General features: G+C 37.0%; 1 protein-coding gene across 1 annotated transcript in view; it reads right to left on the bottom strand.

Annotated features, from left to right (window-relative positions):
- Nucleotides 1-1,738: 1,738 nt before the first annotated feature.
- FAM83B (family with sequence similarity 83 member B) overlaps nucleotides 1,739-16,430 on the bottom strand; it is a 54,815-nt gene continuing 40,123 nt past the window's right edge. Inside the window, exons 3-5 of the mRNA XM_075202516.1 lie at nucleotides 12,891-13,055; nucleotides 6,945-7,069; nucleotides 1,739-4,322 (exon numbers count right to left, since the gene is read on the bottom strand). Of these exons, the coding sequence (XP_075058617.1) occupies nucleotides 1,841-4,322; nucleotides 6,945-7,069; nucleotides 12,891-13,055 (2,772 nt within the window). The 3' untranslated portion in view covers nucleotides 1,739-1,840. The remainder of the gene's footprint in view (nucleotides 4,323-6,944; nucleotides 7,070-12,890; nucleotides 13,056-16,430) is intronic.

Genomic DNA, 16,430 nt, shown 5'->3' with positions numbered 1-16,430 from the left:
CTGATCAGAGTGAAGCCGATCTTTTTTCAATAGAAGTTAACAAGCTGCTTACTCTGTCATTATGGTTGTGGCTCAGCAAGGAAGAGTTTGTTGGTGGCTTGGTTTTTTTATCTCATGTATTTATGTGAGCAATTAATGGATAAAAAAGGGTATGTGTGGATGAGTCTTTTTTTTTATAAGAGACTTTGACACAATGGGCCTGATTCATTAAGGAAAGTAAAAAAAATTAATAACTTTGAAGCTTGGCAAAACCATGTTGCATTGGAGGGGAGGTAAATTTAAAACGTGCGGACAGATTTATAATTGGGGTAGAACATGTCCTAGATCAACTTTTAATGTCACTGCAAAAATAAAGCTATCCAGTATTTGCATCCTACATGAAAAAAAGCCAGTGTTTTCCTTAATGTGCAAAATAATAAACTCATTTGCACCCCTTGCAATGCAACATGGTTTTACCAAGGTTCAAAGTTACTCATTCTTTTGCTTTACTTTCCTTAATGAATCAGGCCCAGTGTGTGAGTGTGTATTTATTTCAGCATATTTTTTTACTGGTGCTGCCGAGCACTAAGGCGCCTTACAAGTCTACAGCAATAATAATAATAATAATAATAATAATAGTAATAGGTGTGCTAGCATGCTTTGGCACCCATGAATAAGCTGGTACTTGCAGTTCTATAAGCACCAGCAAAAAATACATGTTAAAACATTTGAACTTTATACCTCATGCCCACCACCTCAAGGGAAAGGAATCGGCATTCATTTTGTAGGCCCAAATTCCCTAGGGAATTCAGCACTGTGCTGAACAGATTAGGGCTGTTTGACATTATGACAATGAACCCCATGCGGTGAATTTCTCTGTTGTTGCACCACCGGGCCCACATTTCCTAAGATAAGTATACCACCGTAATTGTGTCTTTTAAGGGATGCTTCTTAAATATACATTTTTTTAATGAAAAATGCCCCCAATTCTATATGAGGCTCAATATATATAAAATGAGGCTTTGAAAGGATCTATTTATGAAACCATTATGTCTCTTGTTCTGTATTGCATAATTGTCATTAAGATGCCATTTCCCATATTTCATCACTTATAATATCTGCCATGTCATATTGAAATCTGCAACAATTACAATAATAGTGCTGAAGATACTATGCTAAAAATAAAGAACATCTCTTTAAATTTGTATTTTTTCTAAGTTGGCATGTACCCAGTTTTGAGACTAAACACACATGCATTCCAACACAACTAGGGACCAGTAATACTTCAAACCTGGTTGTCAGGACCCTTATCATGTAAATAGATTTTATACTATTTCAATAGTATATGTTAGTATAAGCTTTCCATAAATTATGCTGAACTTGTAGCAAAATGTAGATTATTTGTACATTTTGGAAATGCAAAAAAGTTATAATTATACTAAACTATTGTTGGTCCATAATTATTAATATTATAAACTAAAAAGACAGACATTTTACAATGTATCTAGTAATGCAATATTGTCCATATGCTACTTCATAAGCTAACACCACTACTGCTCCATTGGATGAAATTGCTCATATCTCTGAGATATATAACAAATGACAGCTTTTCATCTTGATTTTTTCATGTACATTTGTTTTAAGTTACTAATGCACATTTGTTAGATAAATATTCATTTTGTCAGATCCGCAGCACATTAGCAGCAATTTGTGTACATAAATCATAACTCAATTTAGCAATATATTTTTATTATGAAAACATTTTACAAAACAGATATATCTCCTATTGCACCAATTATGTATAGTGTCCTATTTACAAGCATTTTTCTTACAGGTTGGGAGGCCAATGTTCATTAATTCTTTATTGCTTTTTGTGAATAAAGTTTCCAAATTTTTGCATGAATCGACCAAATTTATTTTCATTTTGTTGGACAGAGTTATAGACATTAGAGTTGTAGCTTAAGGGCGTATTTGTTCTTGTATAATTGGTCACAGGACCTTTATTTTTAAAGTCTAAAACCTGAGCATTGCTGTGATGTGCATTGGAAGATGGGACATTATTTTCTACCTTGCAAAACTGCTCAAAACGACTATATACCCTTCTGTCAATTGATCGAGAGTGGCTGGATTCCTCTTGAGGCTTTGTAAATTCTGGCATGGATGGTACTACATTCATATCCCTACGTGGTAGCTCTTTTTGCTGCATATCTCTGTGTTGTGAATACCTTAAATGCATCTCTCTTTGTAATATGGGTGGCATGTCACTATGGTGCAACTCTCTCTGGGACAATTCTCTATGGATTGCATCTTTTGGATGTCTTAAAGAGGATTCTCTCTGAATTGCAGAAGATACGACTCTTCCGTATCGATTATTTTGTGCCTGCACTTTTGTCTCTTGAAATTGTATTTGCTCGGTATTAAATCGCGGAGCAGATACATCCCCTGTGTTTTCAATAAATTTATTTTCAACAATAGTCAGCGCAGGAGCTCTATTTGACTTGCCTTCATCAGAGAGAATTATGTTGGACCTACCGGAGCCTATATCAACATTCTCTTTACTTTTATTAAGACTTATCTGAGATATGGATAGTGTCTTTTCCCTTCGAGGAGATGTATTATTTTTTGTGCCAGACTGTTTAAGACTTTGTTCGACATCATCTTCAGAAGTTAAAGTGTCAGAACTGCTGCACATTCTATAGAAAGCAGGTGTTTTAGTTTTAGTTTGCAGTGTTTCTTTTTTCTCTGGGGCAAGATTGAGTAAAGATTTGAGCTTCTTTGAGCCCTTTTTAAGGAAGCTAGGAGAACCTTTACTTTCTTTCTTGCCAGGGGAGTCTTTACTATCATCTTCATCCAATGTTTCTGTGGACAATGCTCCCTTAATAGATTCCACTTGATCTTTGCTGACTCTATCCTTTACATTGTGCAAGTTGCTTTCTACTTTCTCAGTGCTGTTAAAATTTGTGGGATTCAGATGCACAGGATGTTCCGGCTGCCTCTTTACTAATGAATTATAAATATAGTTTGGTGGAATTATGTTGCTACTTTGACCTATATTGACCTTTCGATGTTCAAAGAGAGGCAAACTACGTCTTTTTAGAATGTTGTCATTTTGTCTTCTAATACTGTCTGATTGTCTGTTTGTGGAAAGAGTTGTGTACAGATAATTTGATGGCCCCTGGTTAGTGTTGTAATTTAAACCATGAGACATTATTTGTGAGTTTTCTGGAACCTGCAGACTATGCCTTTTTAGCACATCATGATGATGAGATGACTGTGATGTGTCGTAGTTTGTATAATTATTGAAATCTTTTGACTCTGCAAACCTGGTATTTTGTGGTGAATTTGCCTTTGGAGTGAGACTTCCCTGAGAATCAACAATAGTGGAATTTGAGTGAGATGAGTTTGTTGTGCAACTACTGGCTTCCTTTTGCTCTGGCAAAGATGGCTTATATAGAATTGATGATCGGAAACGTGAATGGCTGTAAAAGGGATTCTCCATAATATTCTCAGGTCCCCCATTGACTTCCACTCTGTCTGCTATAGATTCACTTGAATCTGGAGGTAACTCACAGTGGTCATTCAAGTAAGATTCAATTCTCCAGTTTCGAAGAAATGACTTTGTAGTGTGCTCTAATGTGGGCATTCTCTGCTGTACTGACCGTATGTGACTGTCTGTTCCATGGAAAGACCTTCGTATACTTGAATTTTTTTCAGAAACGTTTGCTGTTAATCTCTGTGACAGCTGATTAGCAAAGCTTTGTGTTGTAGATCCATTATAATTACTTGAGTAACCCCCTCTGGATGATGACCCCATAATGCCAATATCTGGCTGTCTGCTCCAAGGCACCGGATGATTAGTGATTCTACTGTTCATAGCTCTGTTAAGCAGTAAATAGGGAGATGCATCTGTCTTGTCTCCTGCCGCATAACTATGTCTTTTCCAGTTGTCATTCCGATCAAATTGTTGGAACTGATTTATTTTATTTTGAACATTGAATCCTCTATAAGGCACATTTCTCATGCCGTACTTTTCTTCCTCATTGTTTGCGAATCGGTTCTGTGATTTTAAGTAAGAGGAATCTAATGTGTGCATTTGGTCTTTTCTTCCAAACAGGCTCCTTTGACTTGAAGCAGAGAGTAAAGAAGACAGTGAATTTTGGTATGAGCCATTTTCCCATGGGATTTTTTTGTGTTTTCCAATCACGGATTCCTCTGGGCCAAATGCTGTAGGGATGCAGGATCGAGCATAGAGTGTCCGGAATTCCTCGTCAAAGGACTCAACTAATTTTCCAATGATAACTTGGACCATACTTAAATGAACTTTTTCATATGACCACATGAAACTGTAAAAAAGAAATTTAGAAAGAATTGAGATGTTGTGATAAATAATTTCCTATTAATTTGTTCACAGTAACATATAAGCTTTACATTTATAAGAACTAAAAATACATTTTACTCAAGGATTAAAACATCTATGTAAGCCACCTTCAATTGATCTTTGAATTTTTTGAACAGTGGTAAACTGGAGTATTAAATATAGAGATGATTTAGGGGTCTGTTGTTTTTCTGTCAGTTAAAAATACAAGCAATAAGGCAAAAAGAGTTATATTAAATGTAAAAAACAAGGTTATACAGTTGAATAGAGGGGTTTAAATAAGACAAAAGCCCATTGAGTTCTACCTTTCTTAGATTCTAACTGTGTTGATCCAACACAAATGTAAAACAAAACTAATTGCTGTGTATAACTGTTCAATGACAAGGCAATTATTTCACAACTGTTCATATTTATTACTTGACTTTTATTTGTTTTGCCTTAGACAGGCATTTAAGAACATAGCCAATTTCTGACCTGGAAACTGCGTTAATATGAAATGCTCAGGATAACATGAAAGAGAATGGGGAACACTGTCCCACTGTCACATCAAAGGGACTTTACTGTCAGTGTTTAATGTGGCAGAATTCCTATGCAGTGACAGGGATATAGCATTTCCCATTGAAGTTCACGGTATGCTGACAGAGCATACTGCAGTGCCCGACAAATGGGGTATACCCCTTTAAGTCCTAACCGGTGCTCAGGTTTAGTACATAAGGATATTAAAATATAAATAAAATTGTATGTAAAAATGTTCATTGAGAGTAGCAGTATCAATATATATTTTATAATGAAAGAAGGTATTTAATTGATATCTGGCCCCCAGCTACAATGTATTGAGGTATTAAATTCAAAATGTAAAAATTACATATATAAGTGTTTATTGCTATCATGGCATTGGTGATCAGTGGATGAGTTATTATTACTGGATGGCATAGTAAGGGAGGGTCACTGAAGACTACAAAAGGTTAACAATAAAAAATAATTGTTTTAATAAAGTTGTGGTAAATTAAAGCACTGTCTGTATGTGAATTGCCACAGTAAAAAATACAAGTAGAGGAGAGAGAGAGAGAGAGAGAGTCAGCAGCTAACAGGAGAGGACCTGCACATTGCTGCAGTCCCCATGGTGTTACAGAAACATTAAAGAAATAAACTAGAGGAGAAACAAATGATTGGGAGAGATACATAAGAAATAGAGAATTACAACAGGGAGTGAGTACAGAAAATTAAAATGGAGATTAACTGAAGCAATAAAGGATTGTGTCAAGAAGTGGAGAGTGGGAGCATTACTCAGCGATTGACACAATTTCTGAGTGGAAAAAAACAAGTAGAGGATAAATGAGAATATAATGAGAAAGTCTAACAGGATTTCTGAGATAAAAAAAACAACAAGTAATGAGACAGAGAGTGAGAGGATAAAGGAAAATATAAGAATACAAAGACTGACAGAATATTTAAGAAGACAAAAACAGACTCTCAACCTAAGAGAGAAAGACCTACTGTGAGCATGGGAGGACAACAATGAACAACACAAGGATCCAGAACAGGACTTCCACAGAGTACTTAACATTGCAAGACCACTGGACATGTTTGGCCTCATAGACAACCAACTGGCTGAACAGATAAGTGATAAAATGATAACTAAACACTGCAGTTTGTGTGACATACTTCAACACGCTAACTTTGTAAGTCCTTGCCAGGTGAACAATACTATCTTTACACTTTTATTTAGTAAGTACAATATTTGGAACAGAGACTGTCCCAATCAGAGTTGTGCAAAAGGAAAGGAATATGCACAGAACTCTGCAAGCAAACAGGGTAACTAAACCCTGAAAAGCCTGGAAATCTCATATAATTTATGCTTTACTGTTAAAATGTACTAAGTAACCTGATCACTAAGAGTATTGAATGATTATCTCTAAAGAGTAGCAGTAGTGATGTGTTAAGCCTAGAGCAGTGTTGACTAACCTGTGACACTCCAGGAGTTTGTGAAACTACAAGTCCCAGCATGCTTTGCCAATATATATCACAGCTTATTGCTGGAAGGGTATGCTGGGACTTGTAGTTTCACAACACCTGGAGTGTCACAGGTTAGCCAACACTGGCCTAGAGTAACATTGCTTATTTATCATTACTGTGGTAATTCGAGTGATTATTATGTTTTAATCCTAAATCTAAATCAGAGTAATCCTGTCATCACAACTGAGTTTCTGTCTGTTTCCTATCCGTACCACCCTATTTCCCCCATAATAAAGTATGTATTTAAAAAGTGGTCTGGTTTATTGGAGTCTTGTTGTGGGCAGGGCTTCACTTCTCTCTTGTGTTGAGATTGGCAACACTCTCCAGATCCAGCCCAGGGACATAGAGGTTCCTTCTCCAAAAGAACTACAATGACAACACTGAAATACAATATTATCACTTTAGAACACTGTGATTTTCTAGTCAGAAAATGAAAGTGTTCTAAAATGCCCTTTTGGCACTGCCCTGGAAAGAACACCATTTTAATGTTATCTAATTATAAAGTGTAAATTATGTAGATATCATTTATTTTTAAATAATGCTGATCATTAAGAATGTGAACAATGATGATTACCTGTAAGTACCATACATAACTTTTTCACAATCAACCAGTAGAAACTTCTCTTCCATTTTCCCACAGAATTTAGCTCCTGATTTGGAAAGATATTCCTGACCTTTTACTGTTCTTACCCTCATGTTCTGTAGGAAGATAAAGTAATAGAATAAAATACAAACAATACTTTAAGAAAAGATCCATGTGGATAACAGTTTTTGATTGTAATATTTTAAATGCATTTTTGTCTTATATATGTCTTGGCATATTAGTTAGATTAACCTTATTCATTGCCCTGTATTTGTTTTGCATCTTCTCTATCCGCAAAACCACATGCACCTGCTAATTCATCCACATGATTTCACAAGGTATGAAGAAAAATCTGAGAACAACAAATTGTTTGTACTGAAACTTTTGCTCCAGATACTGCCTTGGATCCGCTAGGTTGATGGGTTTACCTTGGCTAAAACTAAAGAAAGGACAGCTAATTTTTAGGAACCTAGGCAGGCATTACTAATGGCTGCCAGTGAAAGTTGTTTGTAGTATCTATTTTACTCTCGTTAGTTGTGTCTATATTGTACACAAACCACCAGATTAAGATATATTGTATACAGAAAATTTGCCACTAGAATGTAGTCTGTTTTGTTAAAGTCAAACACTAACAAAAAAAACATTATTTTTCATTACTTTACATTATTTTTGTCATAATATTGTGTATACTACTCTAGCAATGAAACATATTAAATGGGCTCATGAAATTGTAAATATGAAGTAAGGCAAATAATATTGAAATGTTGTCATTTAACAGTCCAAAAACACTGGTAGGTTAATTGGCTTCTGACTCTAGTGAGAGGGTGTTTGCATTCTAGAGAATTTAGATTGTAAATTGCATTGGGGTAGGGACTGATGTGAATGATTAGACATTTTCTGTAAAGCACTACATAATATGTTGGTGCTATATGAAGGACAAATTTAGGAAGTGTAAAATGTTAGAACTGCCTACTATAACCAATGTATATATTGGAAGTATAATTATATCCATACGTTACAATACTACAGTACTAGTTTTATGTACTATAATAATAGTTTTACGGAAATTGCACACTGGCATTCCTATAAAATAAATAACACTATATTGCACAAGCTAATGTATTGTTTGAGAACACTCAGGAGATTATTTTATATTGACTAAAAATTGTGTTTCCGGTATATAATACATTTTTTTACCTCTGAGTATTCACACAAACACCACTATTTTCAGAACTAGTGCTATGTGCGCTTGCCCAGAAGTAAAAAAGCATATTATCAGCCAGAAGCACAATTTTCTTTCAATTTAACATAAGCCCCGGAGATGGTCCAGGTTCTAAAATCAGTTATTTTATCAGAAATATTCTCATATTATTTAACAACCCCTAATAGGCAATATACAGTATTGCTATTTAACATTAAGACAGCATCACTTCAGTTTACTAAGAAAAAACTCATTTTTCACTCACCTGTTAAATTAAGATTGTTGATTTGTTTGTTTTTTTGGTTTTTTTAAATCTCTTTTTTATTGAAAGTTTAAACAGCTTTTACAAACATTTCTGTTTTGCATTGAGCAATAAATTGAAAGTATTACAGAGAAATACAAATAAAAGGTGGGACAATAGTCCAGCATATAAAATGCTATTTAGTATTCAGTAGTAAAACATATTAGGATGGGGGGAAAACAAAAAGGGGTAAAGAGTGGGAAGGAAAGGCAGAGCTGAGAGCAGGTCAGGGGGGGGGGGGGGGGGTAAAGGGGTTCACTTATTCCACTGAGAATATAGTGGTGAATCCTTGAATCCAAGCCACTCAAATCATATATAGTAATATTCCCTATATTTATCCCTTGATTAATAAAGTATATCGTCCATTATTTTGTAGGATTCTAATCGGGCAAACCACTCCTTAATTGTAGGGATATTTGGGGTACTGAATGAACCGGAATCACGGCCTTTGCCACGTTGCTAAGGTTTTTATTTGTTGATTTTTTATATTGGGAGATGGTCAGTTTATTGTCATTTAATAGCCAGTATTTAGGGCAATTGGGTAGCTCAACACCCATCATTTCTTTAGCAACTAGAAGGACTGCATCCCAAAAAGTTCTAAGTGCTATGCACTCCCACCATATATGTAATGGAGTGCCTGGCACCGACAAACATCGCCAGCACATGTTTGACACCCTGGGAACCATCTTAGCCAACAGGCTGGGACATCTATACCACCTAGTCATCACCTTGTACTGTGTCTCCACCACCCGTATACTGACCGAGCTAGACTGAGTGCGCAAGCAAATGTCACTCCAATCTTGCTCGGTTATTGAGCAATCCAGCTCCCTCTCCCAGTCTCGTATGAAGGTGGGTTGTTTATTAAAGGCATGTTCAATGAGGATACTGTAAATGAGAGACAAAGTGTGTCTAGGATATAGCAGGGTAGTACATAAAGATTTAAACTGGGTAAGCGGCCGCCCCACAGATTCCCATAATTCCGAGGAGCCTAGAAAGTGGCGAAGCTGTATGAATCTCCAAATCTCCGCATCTGGGAGTTCCCATTTGGACTGGAGATCGGTGAAAGGCAAAACCCCAGACACATCCACCAGCTGGCCGACCCTATGGAATCCCGCCCCTATCCAATGTCTGAAAGTCCGTCTAGCAAGTCCTGGGGGAAACTGCGGATTGTCAAATATTGGGGTCAAAGGTGAGTGTCATAAGGGAATGTGAGAAACTGAGCGCAGTCTGCCCCATCTAGCCAGAGTTGGTGTAACAGTCAGGTGAATAACTTTAGGGAGTGAGTGCAGCCATGGTGTGACTTGGAGTGTCTTACCTGAAACATAACTCTCTATCCAGACTCATTGCTTGTTCAGTCCCTGCCTCGTCCAGTCCATCACCCTATTTAACATAGCCGCATCGTAGTATAATGCAAAGTTGGGGAGTTGTAGTCCCCAGGTGTGTTTACGCATATATAATGTGTCGTGTTTAAACCGGGGATGTCTACCCTTCCATGCAAAATCCCTAAATGCTTTATGTAGTGTTCTTGAACCAAGAGGCGGGGAGGTGTATGGGGAGCGTGTGGAGCAGGTAGAGGATCCGTGGTAATAAGTTCATATTTACCACATTGACTCTGCCTATCAAGGAAAAGCCTTTTGGGTGCCAATTTCTCTGATCCCTACAAATTGTGTTGGTGATAGGTATAAAATTTTCCTCAAAAATCTTTGAGTTCTCTTTGCTGATAAACACCCCCAGATATTTTAGACATGAGGGATGCCACATGAATGAGAATGCTGGCTTCAGGCCTTCAACTACTACCTCAGGCGCAGAGATGTTAAGTGCTACCGATTTTTAATAGTTCGTTTTAAAGCCGGATAGTTCGCCATATTGCTGAAATTATGATAGTAAATTAGGAATCGAGACCACGGGGTTAGTAAGGATTGCCAGGAGGTCATCCGCAAAGAGTTGCAAATTTAAATCTTTTGTCCTCCATCTGTAGACCCAAAATGTCAGGGTTTGCCCGGATAGAGCCGGCCAAGGCTTCCATGCACAGAATAAAAATCAACAGAGACAGGGGGCAGCCCTGTCTGGTACCATTTGATATAACAATGGGCTCTGATAATTCCCCATTAACCCTAACCCTTGCTCATACAAGGCGGCAACTCGAGCCAGACTCAAAGGGCCTAGGCCCAGATGACTGAGGACCCCTCGCATAAATTCCCAATCTACTCTGTCAAACGCCTTTTCGACATCCGTGGATAGTAAAACTGTTGGAATATTGGCAATGTTTGCATACTGTACTAAATTGCTTATTTTGGTGGTATTGTCCCGCTCCTCCCTCCCCGGAACAAACCCTACCTGATCAGGATGAATGATTTGGGTTAAATATGGTTTAAACCTATTTGCTATCAGCTTAGCGTACAGCTTAATATCCCTATTAAGTAGAGAAATGGGCCTATAACTAGCACACAATGCTGGATCTTTCCCTTCCTTTGGCAAAACAGTGATCTGGGCGGCTAAAGATTGAGGGGAAAAGTATGTCTGGGCAGAGACAGAGTTAAAGGCCTGTAGCAAGAGAGGGGCTAGCTGTGCTTTGAAAGTTTTACAGTATAAAATGGTAAAACCATCAGGCACTGGGATTTTCCCTGATGGCGTCGTCTTGATCGCCTCCTCCAGCTCCTCGATAGTAAAGGGTTCTTCTAACAATTGTACGGATTCCTCATCTAACGTGGGGAAATCTATGCGTTTGAGATATTCTGCTATGCAAGCCTGTTTGGTCGGGTGTATAGCTGTATTTGGCGGATCAAACAAATTGTAAAGCTTATTGTAATAGGCATGGAATGCCCCAGCAATATCAGGAGTATGGACTAATGTGGACCCTGCTTCTGTCTTAATCTGAGGAATGTATAGTTGAGCTCTCTGCATACGCAGAGCACGGTGTTGTTTTGTTTTTATTGAAGGAAAATTAAATTAGTTGGCTTCTTACTACACAGTCTACTAATTACGAACTTATTTGTTTAATTGAAATATCTGTAAACATGAATTATTATTTTGTTCATTAGTAGCACAGTATTATCTGTTTCAAGGTATAATAGAACTCATGCATCAGATTACAGCTTCAGAAGGTTAATCTTGAATATTTTAAGGCTTAATTATATGTATTTGAGTATTAGTTTATAAAAAAAAATGACTTTTGAGTTCTATTTTGATTTTAAAAAGTACTGCATTTTTTCCAAAACCAAATACTTTGATGTGACTAATGAGGAACACCTACACCTAACGAGGCTTGTTCACATAACAGACATGCTAAACAAACTAATTGTATGTATAAAGCTATAATTTTTTGAGCATAAATTACACCCATTTTTGGGCCAATTCTGTATCAAACACATTCTGAATAATCAATACTTGCATTTATCATATGTATTCTATGTTAGGGGCATCTTTTAGACCACCCATACTCTGGCATTGCATTAGTGGTACCAAAAATGTGAGTAAAATGCATGTTGAAAGCAAAATATTGTTAGCATTTCTCATAGTAATTGGAGCTCATTATAGGCTTCCCCGAAACGACATGCTAGCAAATGCCAGTAACCACTAGTGGCTATGGTGACTGTAGAACAATCATTTCTAGTGTCAGACCTGATTACATGGATTTTGTGTAGCATTAAATACTGTATTAAAACACAAGAAATAAACACTAATGACTCAGGTCTTAAAAGCACACAAGTGTTTACAGAGGTACAGTATGTGTTATGGAAAAAATATCTTGTTGATCACTGTTATTACATTTAGAACCCTGCAGAAGACACATTTCCCATATGTAGGGTGGCTTAACACCTGTCTGAACTTGTACTTATCACTTTAAACCAATTGATACATATGATGTTTTTACTATGTGTCACAAATAAGCATTATAATTAAGATAAATAGTTCTGGGAACAACAAAGGTGGATTGTTGCACGTTTATCTGGCTAATGGTCTGTGATGGATCGTGGTTGGAATCTAGCTGGGATGGAGTGCAAAGAATATTATGAAGACTGAGATTCGGTGAGGTACATAGAAGTGGTGGTATCATGCAGACAAAAGAGAAGGAAAGGCAGAGAGAGAGGAGACCAAGGCAACAGAACAGAGACTTAGACATGCTAGCATCAGAAAGCTGGAGAAGATAGTCACATGCTAACCATTGGCCAAAGAGCCTAGTTGGAAGTTAAACTGAGGAACTGGCAGTTAATGGGTTAACAAACAAGTAAACAAATAGGATAAGATATAGATTGGGCTGACAATTAAATTCTCTAGATGGCAGTCATGCATGACATGTACTCGTGACTATGTACATATTGTAGCTGTAACATACTGTAAGTGAAGGTGATTTTCAGATATCCTTAGGTATCTCTAGGGCTATTTTTAACACATTGAAATGTACTCTACTGTTCTAAATGTTATGCTCACTTACTCTGAGTCTCTGAACTTGAAATCCCTGCTTCTCAGCCATCTTCAGGAAATGAGGAAAGTTTACATCATCAAGAAGTAGGTAGACAGGAACGCCTCTCATTGATGCTTCCACAAGTTCTTTGAAGATGTCAATATCAGTAAACATATCCATGACAATGGCAATAACCTGGAAAAAAATAATGCCTGTTATTAGAAATACATTTGTATAACTGGCACAGTCTGGACTGGGACCCCACATTCCTTACTCTCCCGTCCATAATAACTGACTACCAAACATACAAGAATGTCAGCATGTTTGTTTGCAACCTAACAATTAAATAAATTACTCAGACTAGGTGAGCTGCTGGTATTTGTAGTGCTGTGTACAGATAATGATATAGCAAGTATTTAATGTGTTTTTTTATGTGATTTGTTTGTTTGTTTTTTCCTCCACGTTTCCCGCGATAAAGATGAGATCCTTTTATTGAGGAATTGCAGAAGTATGCCACATGTGCCCAGTATCACCGAACCCTCAGGTGCTGCCTCCTGGAGTGAATGGATCTCTGGACATCTGGCACAGATCTCCATAGCTGCTTTGTAATTGTACTTCCACTACTATGTTTGAGACGATTTGTTGCTAGAGCTCACACTCAATCAGTAACTAATACATAGTTATATAGGAGGTTACAAGTGATCCTATTAATCTCTTTGGCCAGTATCCAGCAAACCCAGTACTTCAGTTTCAGTGAGGCCCTCAAGTAAAAGCATAGATGTTGGAACAGGTGTAACCAGTATCCCCATATGAGTGAGACAAGGTGAACTCTTAATACCGGTGGAAAATCTACACCCCTCCCACCCTTTTCCTGATTTGAACTGAGGCCTGGGATATTGGTTTCTTTAAGGCACATCCTGCTAGCTTAAACTTTACATATTTTACCTAATAGAACACTATTAAAATGAGTAATATCGTATCTAAAGGGTATGCCTATTTTAATTTTTTTATCTACAACAATAGTAGTCCAATGCATCATTCCAAACAAGTAAACCACTTGAATGCTGAGTTCTTCAGGCATCTCTGACTGCAGAATTCAGAATTTGGTTTGATCAATCTTGGGTCTGGTCTATAGAGAGCTCTCTAGTGTAAATGAATGTGTCTGACTTGGGTTATCCTGAGAAAAATTGCATGTGATGCAACATTCTGAGGCTGGATAAAAATGGATGGAACAAATTTCTTTATTACAAATAGTATGGGTTGAGAGACAGGGCAGTGTAGTTAGGGGCAAATGAAGTCAACAAGACACAGTGTGACAGTCATGTTTGTCACAAAGAACGGTCCTCAATCTGTACAAAATATTGAAGGATATAGCACTTCTATTATACACAGCATTGTTTAAAGCAAAATCTGAATTAAAAACAAAAAAAGCACAATTATGAATAAATAAAAGACTCGCTACAACCCTAGTTGAAGGTTACAAATAAAACTATTTCTTTTCTTTTTTCTCTATTTTTTCAATGAAGACTGCTTCGATCAAAGCACAGAAAAATGAAAAAACTAAATGCAATTTGAGATTCACCCTCTGTTAACCATTCCCATCAGTAAGTATCCAAGACTTCACAGGTACATGAACAGATAGCTCACTTATTTCTAAAGGTCCTCATGCAGTACATACATGATATCACCTGTGACTTTAAAACATGGCCTTTGCTATACATTGAACAAAAGTATGGTAGGTATAATTTCCTCCAGAATGAAGGTACATACATGGTGTTACCATGTATGAAGACAACATACTCCAGAGGAGCAGCATTCCCCAAAAAAAAAAAAAAAAAAAAAAAATATATATATATATATATATATATATATATATATATATATATATATATATATACATACAAGTTAACCCGTGCATGATACCTATGCATTCTAGTCAAATCAAGCTACTTAAGGTGTTAAAAAGGTTCTTGTCATGCATTTGGGCCTAGCCCAGGCCTCCTCAGGGGAAGAGCGTTACGTCCCGACGCAAGCGCCCTTTTTTAACGTGGTTTTGTCCACATGTCACCACCTTATCATTTTTCTCCATCACCTCATCCTTCATCTTCATCGCCACATCCTTCATCAAGCTACTTAAGGTGTTAAAAACTCCCCACTGTCACCCCCGGCAACCACCAACCACTCCCAACTGTCACTTCTCCTTCAAGAAATATATAGCTCAGTGTATAACTCTGCCCAGCAGGTGGCGCTGCAGCTTGGTTTTTTTTTTTCTCACACACGCCACTAGGCATTTATATAGTAGATATATATATTTGTGTAATATCTGGCACGAATATTTAATTTTTTAATATTACATGACATAATGAAAAGTATATTTTGATAGTTTTCCTTTGAACCAGCATGTTTACTGTACACCGCAATATATTCTAAAGAATTATTCAAATTGTATACACCTTTTCATTTTGTCACATTTTAAAAACAGCAAGTAATTATTTTCTGTTAAAAACAGCAAGAAACACATAGTGCTGGGCTACTTGAGTAACATTTACAAAATGAATAATATTAATTGAAATGTAAATTTCATTCAGAGCTGTCCTTCCAGCTTGATTTAGATACTTAGTATTGTATTACCATATTTCTCAAACACTTGTTTTCGGTGAATACAATCATAGCTGTACTTGTAATGAGTTTATCTTCCCTACTTAGTAAATATTTGCAATTGCTCATATAAAGTGAGTTTTAGACTAATTGACTCTACAACACTGTAATTTAGTCAAACATTTAAATGAAATCAACTAATACAGCAGTATACATTTGTTACTTCCTCTTTACTGTGACAAGTATATTAGCTCAACTTATATAGCCTGAATTATTATCCTATATATATAGCCACAAACTACTCAGCACTGTACAGTCAACCAGTGTTGCCCCAGTTGGAAATACTAATGTAAAACAAATAGGACTTCAGCACAGTTCAGCGGCAATGCTAACCACTGTGCCACCCAGGTACGAAACCACATGTGCCACTGTGCTAAAAGAGAAACCGATATATCTACCAGTTATATATTTAGAGATTAGCAAAGTTGCAATGGCATTTTGTGCAAATCAAGGTGCGAAGTTCTGTAATATATGTCTGAGGTATTTACTTTGCATACTATTTAAATGCAACACCAAGCCATCATCATCATCATCATCTATTTATATAGCGCCACTAATTCCCCAGCGCTGTACAGAGAACTCATTCACATCAGTCCCTGCTGCATTGGAGCTTACAGTCTAAATTTCCTAACACACAGAGAGAGAGAGTGAGAGAGAGACTAGGGTCAATTTGATAGCAGCCAATTAACCTACTAGTGTGTTTTTGGAGTGTAGGAGGAAACCAGAGTACTGGGAGGAAACCCACGCAAACACAGGGAGAACATACAAACTACACACAGGCCATGCTCCACATAAGGCCATGGTCAGGATTTTAACTCATTATCCCAGTGCTGTGAGGCAGAAGTGGTCAGGATTTGAACTCATAATCACAGTGTGAATTAGTAATTTTGCACTCTGCATTTTTCATGTATT

Source organism: Mixophyes fleayi, chromosome 3, assembly GCF_038048845.1.
Source record: "Mixophyes fleayi isolate aMixFle1 chromosome 3, aMixFle1.hap1, whole genome shotgun sequence".
In the NCBI taxonomy this organism is placed as follows: domain Eukaryota; kingdom Metazoa; phylum Chordata; class Amphibia; order Anura; family Limnodynastidae; genus Mixophyes; species Mixophyes fleayi.
The sequence above is the reverse complement of the archived record's forward strand: the minus strand, read 5'-3'. Positions and strand labels throughout refer to the sequence as shown.